A 14690-nucleotide genomic window follows, 5' to 3' on the forward strand; every position below is an offset into this window, starting at 1 on the left:
AGGTAAGCAGCTTTTAATAAAAACACTGGCAGTGGCCTGCCCGGTTCTGTGGCTGAGGGAACAGGGTGGGAATGCTGCTCCTGCTCCCAGGGAAAGGGGCTGGGCTGGGCTCAGTATCCCTGTGCCAGCAGCTGCTGGGACAAGCAGCTCCCTGAAAGCACATCAGAGAATCCCAGACTGGTGTGGGTTGGAGAGCACTTAAAGCTCATCTCTTATTTTAAGGGGCAGGGACACCTTCCGCTATCCCAGGTTCCTCTAGATTCCATCCACCCTGGCCTTGGACACTTCCAGGGGTGGGACAGCCACAGCTTCTGTGGGCACCCTGTGCCATGGCCTCAGCATTGTCACAGGGAAGAATTCCTTCCCAGTATCCCATATAACCCTGTGCTTGGCAGTTTGAAGCCATTCCCCCTCATCCTTCATGCAGTTGTTGGCAACTTTGACCAAGGCTTTGGGCTTTGGTTAATGTTTATTCACCACGGGTAAAGAACACTCGCAGTCTCTTCCAGTCCTTTCCTGAACTAGAGGTGAAACCTGTCCTGTTATCACCATTAACCCGCCCAGCCAGCGGCAGGAGCTGTGTGTCTCGGGGTGAGCAGTGTCTGAGCCCTGGGAGGAACCGGGTCCGAGCCCCAGAGGCCAGAGCCGTGTGCCCATGTCCGAGCCCAGGGGCCCGGAGCTGTGTACCCGTGTCCAGGTCCGAACTCTGCCGGGGAAGGAGCTGGGGTCGGGTCCGAATCAGAGTCGCGGGGGATGGAGCTGGGTCCGGGGCCGAGCTCCAGGGACCCGGTGCTGCATGCCCAGGTCTGATCCCTGGGACGCTGGAAGCTGTATCCAGGCCGAGCTCCAGGGAACCAGTGTTGCGTGCCTGGGTCTGATCCTTGGCACACCGGAGCTCTGTCCGGGTCCCAGTCCCGGAGCCCGGTGCCAGATCCGAGTCTCGGGGGAGCCAAATGCCGGGGCCCGGCCCCTTGAGCCCGGAGCTGTCCCGAGTTCCCGCAGCCAAACCCCGAGGTCCCGGCCCCATGAGCCCGGAGCCAAATGCCGGGGCCCGGCCCTTTGTGCCCGGAGCCAAGTCCTGGGTTCCCGAAGCCGAGTCCTAGGGCCCGGCCCCTTGTGCCCAGAGCCGAGTCCCCGGTGCCCAGAGCCGCGTGTGCGGCGGCGGGCGGAGCGCTCTCCTCCCGCCCTCCATTCCCCCATGCCCGCCTTCCCCTCGTGCCCGCCTTCCCTCACGCCGCAGCCCCTCGCCGGCCCGCCCGCCGCTCGCAGGGCCGTGTGGGAGCTGTAGTTCGGCGCTGCCGCGGGCGCACGGCTGCCGCCTGCTCCGCCGCTCCGTGCGGGGCCATGGCCGCCCGCTCCCTGCGGCGCCTCGGGGCCCTGCTGCCCGCGGCCGGCAAGGCCGGCACCGGCAGGTACGTGGGGCGGGCTGGGACCGGCCGGGCCGGGATGGGATGGGGATACAGGGGTGGCCCGGAGCTGCGGGGTGTCGGGGACAGACGTGGCAGCGCCGCGGGGCCGGGCCCGGGCGGGCGCCGCGCCGGGGGCGGCAACGGGAGCGGATCCACACCCGGACCCCAAGCACGACCCTGGCCCAGATCTGGACCCCGACCCGAACCCACAGCCAGACCCCGCCGGGCTCCATCATCCCCCGCCGCTCCCCATCTCACCCCCGAAACCCCTCGCTGCTGTTCTGCGCTCCTCAGAACGCCCTGGAGCAGAAATAACCCCCCATAACCGAACTCCTTTCCCAGAAAAGTTGTTTGCTTTTTTTGGGTTTTTTTTTGTTTTTGGGGTTTTTTTTGCAAATTATTGTTCATTTTTAAGGCAAAGCGTTTCCGCGCTCGATAAGTCACGTTGGGAGGTGGTTTCCTGCCACTGTGGGTGGGTTCTGTGTCTCGCCCGGCGGAACCATTTATTCATGAATTTATTCATTAATTATTCAGGTTTAATGTGCTCCTCGGGTTTTGTTTCTGGTGGTGAGGCAGCCCATGTGCTATCGGTCTGTTTTGGGTGGTCGCGGGTAGAGAATCCATTTAATGGTGTCAATATTTAGACAGGAACAATGTCCACTCATGCTTCTTTTTACATCACGGAATACGGCTTAGAAAAGAGAAATCCATGAAGATGGTTTGGTTACTTGAGTGAAGTGTGGGCAGATGAAAAGAAAAAAAGCCAAAATGCCTGGTAATTTTTTGGTTCTGTCTAGAAGAGAAGCACCGCTAAAAGACTGTTTAAATGTAATATAATAAATCTGCAGCACACAGTAAAGGCAGCTGTGTTTGGGACTAAATGTAGATGCATGTCAGGAAATTCTCCCTCTTACGTGAGTGAAAACTGCTTTGCTTCCCTGAAAAATGTGCGATGAGTCTGTCACCATCTGCGTGTCCCTCCTTTGGACATTCTCTAAGAGCTTTAGGTCTTTCTCACCTCCTGGCACCCGAAACTGCCCCAGTTCTCGAGGTGCGGCCACCCCAGAGCGGGACAGTCCCCTCCTTGCGCTGCATTATCTCTGCAGTCACTCCCTGATGAAACAGCGCGGAGGAATTGGCAATAATTAAATTTCCTTCCAAAGCAGTCTCATCAGAGCTGAAACCAGGGCAGATGTTCCTGTGTGTCTCAGCACTCGAGAGCTTTGTCATGCTGATTTGGGAGGAGGAGGAGGAGGAGGGAGTGTTCCAGCAGGGTGGGGAAGGACCCTTGCGTTAGGGAGAGCTGATTGTCACTTCGGAATGGTCAGGTGCTCCAGAAAGAGATGCTGATACCATTGTATCAGAAACCCTCTCTCATCACTGAAATATTAATCTTGAAGGACAATTGGCTTAAGCCATATGGCTGCAATCAGCTTCTCTACTCTTCCTTATCTCTTTGGCTTTCTGTGACATCCCTGTGTAAATCTTTCTGTAACACCAACTTGTGTAACTCCCTTCACACGCCCCGCGACTTCCACGTGTCTGTCACTTCGGGATGTGTCAGCTTCCTCCCGTGGGATCCATGCCTATTTTTAGGGTAGCTGTGATCAAACCAGCCTGCAGAAGATGGAGCCCGTTCAGTGGACAGCCTGTAAATAGCTCCTGCCACTTGTTGGGGAGAATTCCTTTCACCCTGCAGCAAGGAGTCAATTGAGCGGCATTTTCAACTCCCGCATAACAGACCTGAAGAATTCCCTTCGGAGTCAGGCTGGGATTTCTTGGCCATAACTTTTCCAGGCAGCATGTGACTGCCTGACTGCCAGGGCATGTCCCTGCTCGGGGAGAGCGCTCTGGGATTTGGGATTTGGCTTCAGAGGCTGCAGAGAGGAGTCCATGCAGGCAGCTCCCTGCTCCACGTAGGCAGCTGGGACCGGCTCCTCCATGCCCCTCTCCCACGCAGAACACACCCATCCCTGCCAGGAACCACCGGCAGAGGGAAAAACCTCCCCAGCTTCGGCGTCTTGGGGGCAGAGGAGTCAACTGAGCTGCACAGCCTATTTTTAAAACACTGGAGTTTCACCTCTGAGGGGCCCAGCGAGATTTCTCAGCTGCGGTTCACGCTCTTTGGTTCAGCTGTAGCATGGCTGATTTCCATCCCTGCAGCTCTTTGAAATGAAATGTGAGATGATAAAGCTTGGAGCTGCTGCTTCCCACGGACGTTTTTATGTGCAAAGAAAGCCTCAGATTGATTTTTGAAGGCTTGGTGAAGGGGTCCTGCTCTGTCCTCCCCTTTAGTTTAATGTACTTTCTCTAACTTTGATAAAGTGCTGTTAATCAGTCAATAAAATGAACATGACAGGAATCTTAAAAATCATTCAAGATGGGGTCTTGTGCCCCAAACAGCAGCCAGGGATGAAATGTGGGGTTTTTCTCCTGTAATGGCATTCCTGGAACCCTTTAAAGATTAGTCTGAGGAACATCCTTCTCTAGAGCAAGTGTAAGTAGAGAAAGCACTTTGAGGTTTGTATTTGGCACATAATTTGTTGAAAAGGAGTGGTTTGACATACAGATGATATTTTAAGTGCCCGCTTAATAAAAACTGCACATGCAAATGTCCTCAGGTGGGGAGAGGAAGTTTGTCATTAGTGCTGTGGGACATTTAGCACCCTGCTATTAGGGATTTAAATGATGAAACATCTGAGCTGTTAAACAGGGGTGGGAGGAGATGCCTGGTGGTCTTTGGGCAGACACAGATCTCTTGAGCTGGGCTTTGAGGGTTGAGCCAGTCTAAACCCTCAGGGACACCTCCTCCCTGCCCCACACCTCACGTATTTGGCTTCTCTTTGGTACTGGCACTTGCGCTGATCTGATCTGATCTGATCTGTCAGCAGACCTATTCAGGGACACTGAGAGAAAAGTCCTCTTGTTTTATAGGGTTATTTTTCAGCTGGTTTAACTCCTTGAGATTGAATTCTGCTCAGCTCCAGCACTGGAATAAAGGGGGCAAAACAGTTGAAGAGCACTGAAGGCTTCATGATAGACCCCAGAACAAACTCTGTGCACTTGTGTGACATTGAACCTGAGCAATGCAGCCTTGCTAAAGAGGAAGAATGCTTCATGGTACAGGCCTGGTAATGTGAACTCAGCTGAATCGATTCTGGGGTCTAAATTAACCTCTCTGTGCAGAGTGGAATTGTTCTGTAAAAGCACAGGGAGTGGAGCTGGTGCCAGCACAGGGATTACTGGGCTCTGCTGCCTTTCACAGGGGTAGATGTGCACTTAATGTATGGAAAACATTGCACAGAGGGGATATAAAACATTGCACGATGGGGGTGTTGAAAGCTTTGCTCAGAGGAAGAGCCCAGGTATTCCCAAAAAAGGAGAATACACCCTTCCTTGTTAGATGTGTACCGAAATGTTTCCTGGGTGGAGCTGGTTTGGAAGTAAATTCTCTTTTGTTCTGCAGATTCTTCCTGGTGTGAGGTGAGAGAGGGAGGTGGAGCTGAGGCTCACACTGGCAGGAATGAGCCCTGTCTAGGCTGGTTTGTAAAAGCAACTGTAATAGGAGGGAGAGTGAAACACAGTCAGGGAATCACAGAATTATTTATGTTGGAAAAGACCATGGAGGTGGTGGAAGTGTCCAAGGAATGACTGGATGTGGCACACAGGGCTCTGGGTGGGTCACAAGGTGGGGATTGGGTACAGGATGGACTTGGTGGTCTTGAAGGTGTTTTCCAATCTCATTCTGTGTTTCTGTGAAAACCTGACTCTTTTGAAGGTATGCCAAAGAAGTGGAGTAAAGCCTCTGTGTGCCATGTTAGTCTAAAATAAAGAAATTAAACCCACCTCTTTGTGTTTCTTTGCTGATTGTCTGTGTTTTCTGAAAAGAACTAAAATTGTGTCTAGAATCCTGTGTACCTCTTTTAAGACAGCCTGCTTTTAATACTGACACTAATCTTGAATTCTCATGGACCCTAAGTTACTCAACTTTGTTTCTGTGTCCCTAGTTTGTATTTCAGAGGGTGCCCCTGTGCTTTCAGCACTGCAGCTCAGCAGAGGAGTACAGGAGACGAGTGTGGCCCAGAGGACCCCAGTGAGGAGCCCAAGCACCCCCTGTCTGGCTGTGCCTTGGAGCACAAAGCCATCAAATTGGAAGAGCAGGTCCGGGATTTAACTGTGAGTGTGCTGGATGCCTTTGCTTCAGCGGCTTGGTTTGGTTTTCAGCCCTGGATTTTTCCCTAAATGCTGTGACACACACACACAGAGCTCCAGAGCAGCTGTGCTCTGAGTGTGAGAGGGTGAAATTCCAGCCTGCCCTCCCCAAAACACCATCTGCCAGCAGTGCCAGCAGCAGGGCACTCACTGATGGTGTGATCCTGGCAGGAATAAGCTGTGTCCTGGAGCTGGTCACTTCTTTCACAGCCTTGTGGCAGAAGCTTTATGCTGATTAGTGTCACATGTTGGCATAAAGTCATGGAAAATCCTGAGTTCCCTCAGGATCATCCAGCCCAGCTCCTGGCCCTGCCCAGACCCAAAATCCCACCCTGGGCATCCCTGGAGCGCTGTCCAAGCCCTCCTGGAGCTCTGGCAGCCTGGGCAGAGCCAGCACCCTCTGGGGGAAAAACCTTTCCCAAAATCCAGCCTGACCCTGCCCTGGCCCAGGTCCAGCCCTTCCCTGGCTCCTGTCCCTGTCCCAGGAGTCTCCCCTCAGCCTCCTCCAGCTGCACAATCCCAGTGCCCTCAGCTGCTCCTCCATGGCCCCTCCAGACCCTTCCCCACCCTCATGCCCCTCCTTTGGACACTCCTTATCAGCTTTATGTCACACTGGATCCAGATTATCCGAGCAGGAAGGCCCTTTTAAGTGCCCGTGTGTGATGGAAATCAGGTTCTATATTGAAGAACTGCACGTGACTGAGGGAGGATTAAATGCCACAGCACTGGGCTGTTCTGGAGATAATCACCCTGAGAATGCTGCCCTGAGTGAGAAATCAGCTGTCACAGAGCTGCCTGCTGGAGAGAGCAGGATCTCAGCAGCAGCCTGACCGTGGCTGTTCAGCTGAATTCAGCCATTCAGTGCCCAGAATATTTTTGGCCTTGAGTCTTGTGAAAGAGTTGCAGTTTTTGGTTAATCAGTGGAAAGACTTGTCTTTGTGTGAAAATGCAGCAGCCCAGCACAACCTTCTCTCTTTAAAGCCTTTCTGAGGGGTTTGCAGTGTCAGAGAGGGTTTCACCTGCAGCTCGGATGTGTCCCCTCTGGTTACAGGAGCGATACCGGAGAGCTTTGGCAGATTCTGAAAATGTCCGGAGGAGAACACAGAAGTTTGTGGAAGATGCCAAACTCTTTGGTAAGCAGAGAGCTGTGTTTACTGCACTGGCCTGCCTGCCTGAGCAGAAAATGCTGATCAGCAGCTTTCTGTCCCCCTGTCCTGCCCTCCCACGTTTATTTCAAATCCTGCTATGATGCTTGGCCTGGACTCTTGATATCTGGGCTTAATCACTGTTTTTTTCTCTGTGTCCAGCTGTGTCCTGTCCTATCAGGTTTACCCACAGAATCACAGAATTGTGAGGTTTTTTTTTTTTTTAAATAGTCCCAGTGTAGCTGAGTTTAGTTCTGCTGACTTGGTTGAAAATGCAGCTCTGCTGTGTGCTGAGGATTGGCTCTGGCAGGGTGCATTTTATACTCAGCTGTGTCATCAGGTTGTGATCTCCTTTTCTGTATTAACAGCCTCCTGTGCTTCAGTTCATTGGAGGTGGATGCAGCCTGGGGCAGTAGTTGTCAATCTCTAGATAGATGTTTAAAACCTCTAAAAGAAATATTTTAGCATCAGTGAAACGAGCTGGATTTGTAGCTTTGGCAGCAGAAGGAGGTGAGGGGGGAAGAAAGTGCTGTTCAGGCATTGCACTGTGCCAGAACCATCTCTGAGAATGAAAAACTGTTTTTCTCCATAATGCATGGATCTCAAGAGGTTTATTGTTAGCTAATTCTAGCAGCCTTGAAATTAGAGCTGCTGTATTTTCTTACTTTCCACCCATGGTGCTATAAAATGGCTGCTGAGTTTGGAGATAATCAACAGCAGGATCATTGATTTTGAGAGGGTTTTTTGAGCTTTTGGGATTTGATATGTAGCACGAATCAAAAATAACTTCCTTATTAGAAATTGCTCACAGAGTGAGACTTGGAGTTGTGTAAATAAGAGGAAAATCTGAAAGGAGATTATAGCAAGGTGGGGTTAGTCTCTTTTCCCAATTGATGAGAGGTAAGACAAGAGGAAGCAGCCTCAAGTTGTGCCAGGGGAGGTTTAGATTGGATTTTAGGAGAAAATTTCTTCACTGAGAGTGTCGCCAAGCACTGGCACAGGCTGCCCCCGGAAGAGGTGGGGCTACCATCCCTGGAGGCGTTGGAAAGACTGTGAAAGGTTTAGTGGTGGCCTTGGCAGTGCTGACTTGATGATCTTAAAGGTCTTGAACAGCCTCAGTGACTCTGATTCCATGAAATAAGTGGTAATTGCTGGGCTTCTGTCTGCTGCTTTGCTGCATCTCCTTCCTCTCCCTTTGTTCACATGTACAGCTGCAGACAGCACCTGACTATTGCCTCATTTTCTGTTTCCCTAATGTGTCATTCCAGTCAGGGAGTTATGACATTTATGTAACTGAGGGAGGCAGCTTTTCCTGGAATTTCTGCACTGTGCAAGGAACCACTGCTGGAAATGCAGCCAGTCTAACCCTTTTGTCATTATTTTCGAATTATAAAACCTGCCTGGCTTTTCATGACCAACCCAAGGACCATTTTGGTTCAGTCCTTCCACAATGGTTTTAAGCTATGAATAAATTGGGGACTTTGTACTTCTGAATAGCCATGCATTGTTTTTGCTTCCCCCCATTGTGTTTGTTCCCTGTGGAATGGGCATTTGTGTGACAAAATTTTGCCACACAAATGGGACTGGAGCAGGGAATGCGGAGCAGAGTCCTAAATGACAAATCTGAGTTGCAAAAACCTGTTTGGAGTGAGACATTAATGCTCTGTTTTGTCAGGAATACCAAATATATAAATGGTCATGGTATGGATGTGCATTTCCTGCACATACCTTGGTTTGGGGAATCTTTAGATTACTTTTAATGCTGAAGCTTTGGTTCCAGCAATCAGAAAACACCTCCTGGTCTTGCCGAATTAACTCCAAATCAACGAGCAGCTTTAAAGGTGCCTTCAAACCACCGTGCCTTTGTCTGCCCTTGGTGCTGGATGTTCTGTAAGCTGTCCTTCGCTCCCTTCCTGCAGGCATCCAGAGTTTCTGCAGGGACCTGGTGGAGGTGGCAGACATCCTGGAGAAGACGGCCGAGAGCGCCGCGGGCCACGCCGAGGAGCCCAGCGACCCCAACCCCACCCTGCAGAAAATCTACGAGGGGCTGTCCCTCATCGAGGCCAAGCTGCAGAGCGTCTTCGCCAAGCACGGCCTGCAGAAGATGAACCCTGTGGGGGGCAGGTACGACCCCTATGACCACGAGATCGTCTGCCACGTGCCAGCCGAGGGCGTGCAGCCGGGCACCGTGGCGCTGGTCACGCAGGACGGCTACAAACTGCACGGCCGCACCATCCGCCACGCGCTGGTCGGCGTGGCCGTGGAGGCACAGGAGTGACGTGGCTCCAGCTGCTCCACCTGGCACCTTGCTGGGCTGGGGACAGTGCCAGCTGTTTGTATTTTACTTATTTATTGAGCTGGGTTTGTGTCGTGGGATGGCTTCGGGGTCGCCGCCGTTCCTCCTGAGGTACTTGTGTATTTAATGATCCTCCTTGGAGCTGTGGGCTCCTGCTGTTTGGTCAGAAATTTGGGGCACTGTAGCCTCCTTCTCTGCTTATTTCTCCATGGTTTGTATGGGGAAGAGGGGAGATGTGGAGAGAAAGGGAAATTCTCTTCTTGTCTCCCTGTTCCATCTCCTGCAGTGGCCTCCAGGAAAGGAACTTCTCTGCATCACTTTCCACAGCTGTATTAAGGGACTGTTAATAATACTGACCTACCTCACAGGGATGTGGTGAGGCTTTTCATGTGCAAAGCACTGGGAAAGTCCAGAGGGATGAGTATTCTTATCACTTGGATTTGATGTCTTCCCTTGTCCCCACACCCCTCGGATGGGGTGAAGATGATCACTTGAAATAACATTTAGGGGCAGCTTTTTCTTATGTTGCTTCAGGAAAACAATCAGGAATTCATGGAATCTCTGTTGTACTAGAGTTGAATAGAGATGAGGGTTTAAAAAGAATTCAGCTGTTAGGTCAGACTAATGTTAATATTCCTTCTCCAGGTAAAATTCCAGCTTGACTCTTTGTTCCCAAAGGTAAAACAGGGAACGGTGATTTGTGGTGGAGCCAGAAAACTGTCCTCACATCTCTTAATCTCCAACCCAAATGTATGTTTTAGAGGAGAGTAATTTCTCTTCCCTGGTGGGTATTTGTGCAGCTTTCAAGCATGATAAACTATGTGCTCTCTGTTGCAGCTGCTGGCAAAATGGAGCTGTGCCCTTAAGCAGGAAATCTGGACTGTTCTGTTTTCTCAGCTCTCCGGCAGAGATCCTCACATTACACCAACTTCCAGTCCTCATTCTGATTCTACTTTCAATGATCCTAGTAAATATGAAACCTTTTGGGTTTTGATGCAAGGAGAAAAACCTTTTTTGCTCCAAAGTCTCAAGTGCCCTTGAACCAATTTTAGCAGCAGTGACAAGAAAGCAAGAAAAGCAGAAGGCTGAGGAAGTGAAAGCTGACCTCGAGCTGTCCTCCTGGTTGGAGGCATGTTGTTGTCACAGCACATATGTATTTCCCACTGGCCCTATTGCCTGGGAGTTCATTTATCTCAGCTGAAAGGATGCAGTCACTGAGGAGGATCAGAATTTAACCCTTTGCAGAGTAGCAAGCAGTCAAATGACAGAAGAACAGTTAAGCCACAAAACCAGGAATGGTTGGTTTTCAGCTTGTTTCTTACTGATTTGTTCATTCCTTTCCTTTTACTTTCTGGAATTGGTTCCATAACCTGACAAATGCACTTCCAAAAGTGCTTTACTTTTAGAGTGAATGCCATCCCTGGTTTGTAAGAAAATTTATTCTTCTCCCATTCCTTCAGAGGCTTCAGCTGAAAAACCCTTTAGTGGTGGACTTCAAGATTGTTACAGCCTTTAATACTGCCAGTCTTTCACCTAGGGAGACTGTGTGCAGTTAGTGGGTTGGCAGCCCAGAAGTTTAAGTAATTTGCACATTTCCTAACCTGCTCCGTGCAACCTTCTTTAGTGGCAGCTGTGGTGTGAGTCTGTAGCGGATCCTTTTTGGAGTGTGAGTTTCTGCCTCTGTGCAGTAGGTTATGGAGATTTCAGCCCTGAAACAGCACTTCTGGCAGCTTAGCTCATGGGCAGACCTCTTGTTCAGTGTCTTGTATCATTACCGTGGTTTTGGAAGTTTCAGAGATAAACAGGACTTCCTATCCATTGTTGTGCTGAGCAGGTCACCAGGGTTTGCTGTTTCTCCAGAGAAGAATGGTAAAATCTGAAATGTGACACTACAGATGTGGCTGTTCTTCCTCAAAAGTGAGGAGGAGCCCATGTCCTCAGCTGGCACAGTGAGGTCTCTGCTGCCTCTTCAGCCCCTGCTGTATCAGTTGAATCTTGCAGTATGAGGGGAGAGGTGGAAGCCAACTTTGAAAGTGAAACTTCAGTTGTAAGGAGCCAAACAGATGCACTGACATTTTACACTACAGACAGTTTTCTGTCACAGAGAGGCTGCAGCTGAGTGTGACCAGGAGTGATGGGATCCAAATCCTCTTTAAAGTCACCCATGGAGCCACTCGACTGTGAAAACAATGTTACAGCCACTCAGTCCAACTTGGGTTTGCCAGCTCTGCCTGTCCCCTCAGCCAGTGTTCACCCACTTCTGCCTTAAGGAAATACCCTAAAATGCACTCCAGACCTCGTGTCTGTACTGAGATATGGTTTATTCAGTTTGTCTCTCTGGGGTCTGCTCTCACTGAGGCACTGCAGTGTGGCTGCAGCAGGACTCTGAGGGATCCAGCTCCTCTGCAGTCTTCCCCACCCTCACAGAGGCCCTCTTGAATTTGGGGCAAGTTCTTCTCCCAGTGAAACCTACAAAACTTCTACAGGATCCTGTCAGGTGTTACGATTCCTGTGAAACGGAGGCAATGCTGAGAGACTTTCACAGATGTTACCAAAGAGATAAATCCTCTAGCTGTTGTTTGTCCCAGTTTCTGTTTCCTCTGAAAGGTGAAGTGAAAATGAAATAACCAAACCTGGATTCCATCACAGAATCCAGATTTCACAGGTAAAATTTGATTCCCTTGCCTTTCAAGCACACTTATTGATGGTTTTTTGTCCTGGATGAGATTGTGGAAGGGTGGGCTGAATTTCTTCTTGTTTCTTGCTGCTTTTTCTGCCCTGTTTCTGTAACTCCTGCAGGGAGGGCACTGACCCATGAGCTGCTCCTCTGCAGTCACTTTATCCAGTGACTGTTCAGTAAAACACAGGAATACATGAACGGGGCAGGAATAGCAGAGGAGAGGAAGTGTCATGTACCTTCTAGACATTTCCACACCTGGACAAATCTCCAGTGGCACTGTCATGAGCATGGCAAGATCTGAGCTCTGACCAGGAGCAGTGCAGAATGAAATGGATGTTGCTTTGTGAACCTTAACTTCCAGTGCTTCAGCAGCAGAACTTCTGTTGGAAGAGCTGTGATCACTCAATAGCTCCTAGCAGTACCTTAATTAAAAAAAAAAAAAAAAAGTATTTAAGTTTTATATTGTGAATATTGTAGTATTTTTTTATTTTAAAACTCGAGGTGTTTTGGTATTATTTGCAAAATCAAACGAACAAAGCGTTGCTAATGTCCAGAAACCCAAGGCCATTGAAGTGGAGGGAAAATGTGTATATATTGTAATTTTTGTGTGTTTCTGTGCTCTTTGTTTACCCAAAGGTTCTGTCTGTATGAAAGACAGATGTGTGGGAGCAGTGCAAGAAATTGACAACAACATTTGAGTTGATGTTGGAAAGGTCTGATTTCCTTTAGCTGTCCAGATATGTCCATTTGCTAATAAAACAGAAGAATTGCAGTGATTTCTCTTGCCTTTTCCCTGCCTCAAACTGCTGCTCATTCCAACTCCAGCCAGCTGGGGCTGCACACGGGAAGGTTTCTGGCTGTTCCAGGTCCCATTGTCTGTGACAGGGCCACAGCAGCATTTGGCTGAGCATTTTATTAACGATGCTTTAGGAGGACTCCCAGCAATGCACACACACAGGCTTGGTGTCAGTGATTCCTGCCCTGATAACCTGCCCAGGCATTTCCACACCTTCTGCTGTGTCTGCTCCTGGGTGACTGTGGAGAGAAATGTTCTCTGCCAGCCTCTGGTGGTGGCTGGTTCAGCAGAGCTCTGCCAACAGCTGAAATCTGTTGGATCTCTGGGTTTATCTTTGCTTGGCTCTGCCCCTGTGTGTGCTGTGCTGCTGCAATCCAGGGATTGTGCAGCACTGCAGTTAAGGGTGGGTTAATTTACAGGGTGCCTTCACACTGGTACCCACAGGCAGGCTGTAATTTCAGGGATTTGTGGGAGAAAAGACGAGGCTTTCTCTGTGAGGGCGTGTTTGTAACAGATTTCCTTCTCTGCAAAAATAGCTGGGCCTCCATTCCTGCCTTTGCCGTGGCATTTGGTGCCGTGTGGGTGGGCCTTGTTCTGCCACAGCTCTGGATGCCCCCGGGCACTTCTCCCTGCAATAAAAAGCATTTGCAAAAGACCATTTACAAATACCCTTTATGGGGGCGAGATCAATATTTCCGTGCTAAAGATCTGCCAGCAAAGCCAGCCGTGCCGCAGGGGTGATGGCCCATTGCAGGGCTTTTCCTCATCCTCCTGAAATGCACCCCAGCCCAGGAAATCCTGCTGCTGCCATTAGGCAATTTCTGGCTCTGCTGGTTTTTCTCTGCAGCAACAGTGAGAGTTGGGAGTTCTCAAACCACCATGTGCAGAAAAGCCTCAGAGCTTGGGGCAGAGCATTTTGCTTATGGCATGAGAAAATACCCAAACTCCTGCGAGCAGGGTGGGGACTGGGAGCAGTGCTGACCTGCCTGGGAGCCCTGCTGTGTGCACAGCACGTTTCTTGTCACCCACAGCCCTGGGGAAATCAGGCTGGTTAAGCAAGAGCTTGTTAAAACCCGAGATGTGCTGCAAAGATATTTGTGTGCTGTGTTTTGAGCTGCTTGGGATCCTCATCTCCCCATCCCGGTGGGATCTTGCCCATTGTGGGGGGGAGCTGAGCAAGGGTCATTTTTGTCTGTGCACACCCCAAATATTCAGCCTTGAGGTTCAGGGTTGTACGTGCAGAAAGTCTGGAGTGGCTCCTGGCTGGGGAAAGGAAGGGGCCTGTGCTTGTGTTGTGTTTCCTGGAGACAAAGGGATGGATTCTCAAACAAAATTCTGTCCCCGGGTAAGGAGCCAGCCCTGGGCTGGAGTAGGCTCTGGGTCTGTAATTACATGTCCAACCTGTTCGAGAGTTTTTGCTCAGCCTTTGCTATCCTTTGTAATCCGAGGAGCAGCGGGCTCCCGTGGGATGCCCTTGGCACAAACCGCTCTCTGTCAGGCATCTTGTTTTGCCTAGGGCAGAAAGTCCGAGCAAAAGCTGGAAACGCCTTTGCTGCTGCATGAGGCGGGCAGGACCCAGCCTGCTCTGCTCTGCCAGGACCCGAGCTGTGTGAGCATCACCCGGAGCACATGGAGCTGATGGAAAACCTGCTCAGGCAGCACTGGGGCCCGAGTCGTGTGAGCATTACCTGGTGCACATGGAGCTGATGGAAAACCTGCTCAGGCAGCACCGGGGCCCGAGTCGTGTGAGCATCACCCGGAGCACATGGAGCCGATGGAAAACCTGCCCAGGCAGCACCGGGGCCCAAGCTCTGTGAGCATCACCCGGAGCACATGGAGCTGATGGAAAGCGTGCCCAGGCAGCACCGGGGCCCAAGCTCTGTGAGCATTACCTGGTGCACATGGAGCTCATGGAAAATCTCAGGCTCAGGCTGGCCCCTCGCAGCGGGACGCTTGTGAGGAGCGGAGGGCAGGGGGATGCTGCCCGGGGCTGTCGCAGGGTGTCACTGTCCCCGTGTCCCCGCGGTGCCGGGGCCGGTGCCGCCTCCCGGGCCGTGCCGGGCTCGGGGCGGGGCGGGCGCGGGGGGCGCGGGGGCCGAGCCTGCGGGAGGGGCGGGCCGGGGCGGGCGCTGCCGGCCCCGCTCTCCGCGCC

The 14690-nt window shown here is 51.1% G+C and overlaps 1 protein-coding gene across 1 annotated transcript; it reads left to right on the forward strand.

The window, feature by feature from the left end:
* The first annotated feature begins 1289 nt into the window (after positions 1–1289).
* Positions 1290–12518, forward strand: GRPEL2 (GrpE like 2, mitochondrial). The gene is made up of 4 exons (XM_036391650.1): positions 1290–1412; positions 5417–5585; positions 6673–6754; positions 8686–12518. Exons 1-4 carry the CDS (start codon positions 1345–1347, stop codon positions 9042–9044), a joined length of 678 nt encoding a protein of 225 aa, XP_036247543.1. The 5' UTR covers positions 1290–1344; the 3' UTR covers positions 9045–12518.
* The last annotated feature ends 2172 nt before the right edge of the window (positions 12519–14690 follow it).

This window comes from Molothrus ater, chromosome 15 (genome assembly GCF_012460135.2).
Source record: "Molothrus ater isolate BHLD 08-10-18 breed brown headed cowbird chromosome 15, BPBGC_Mater_1.1, whole genome shotgun sequence".
Classification (NCBI taxonomy): domain Eukaryota; kingdom Metazoa; phylum Chordata; class Aves; order Passeriformes; family Icteridae; genus Molothrus; species Molothrus ater.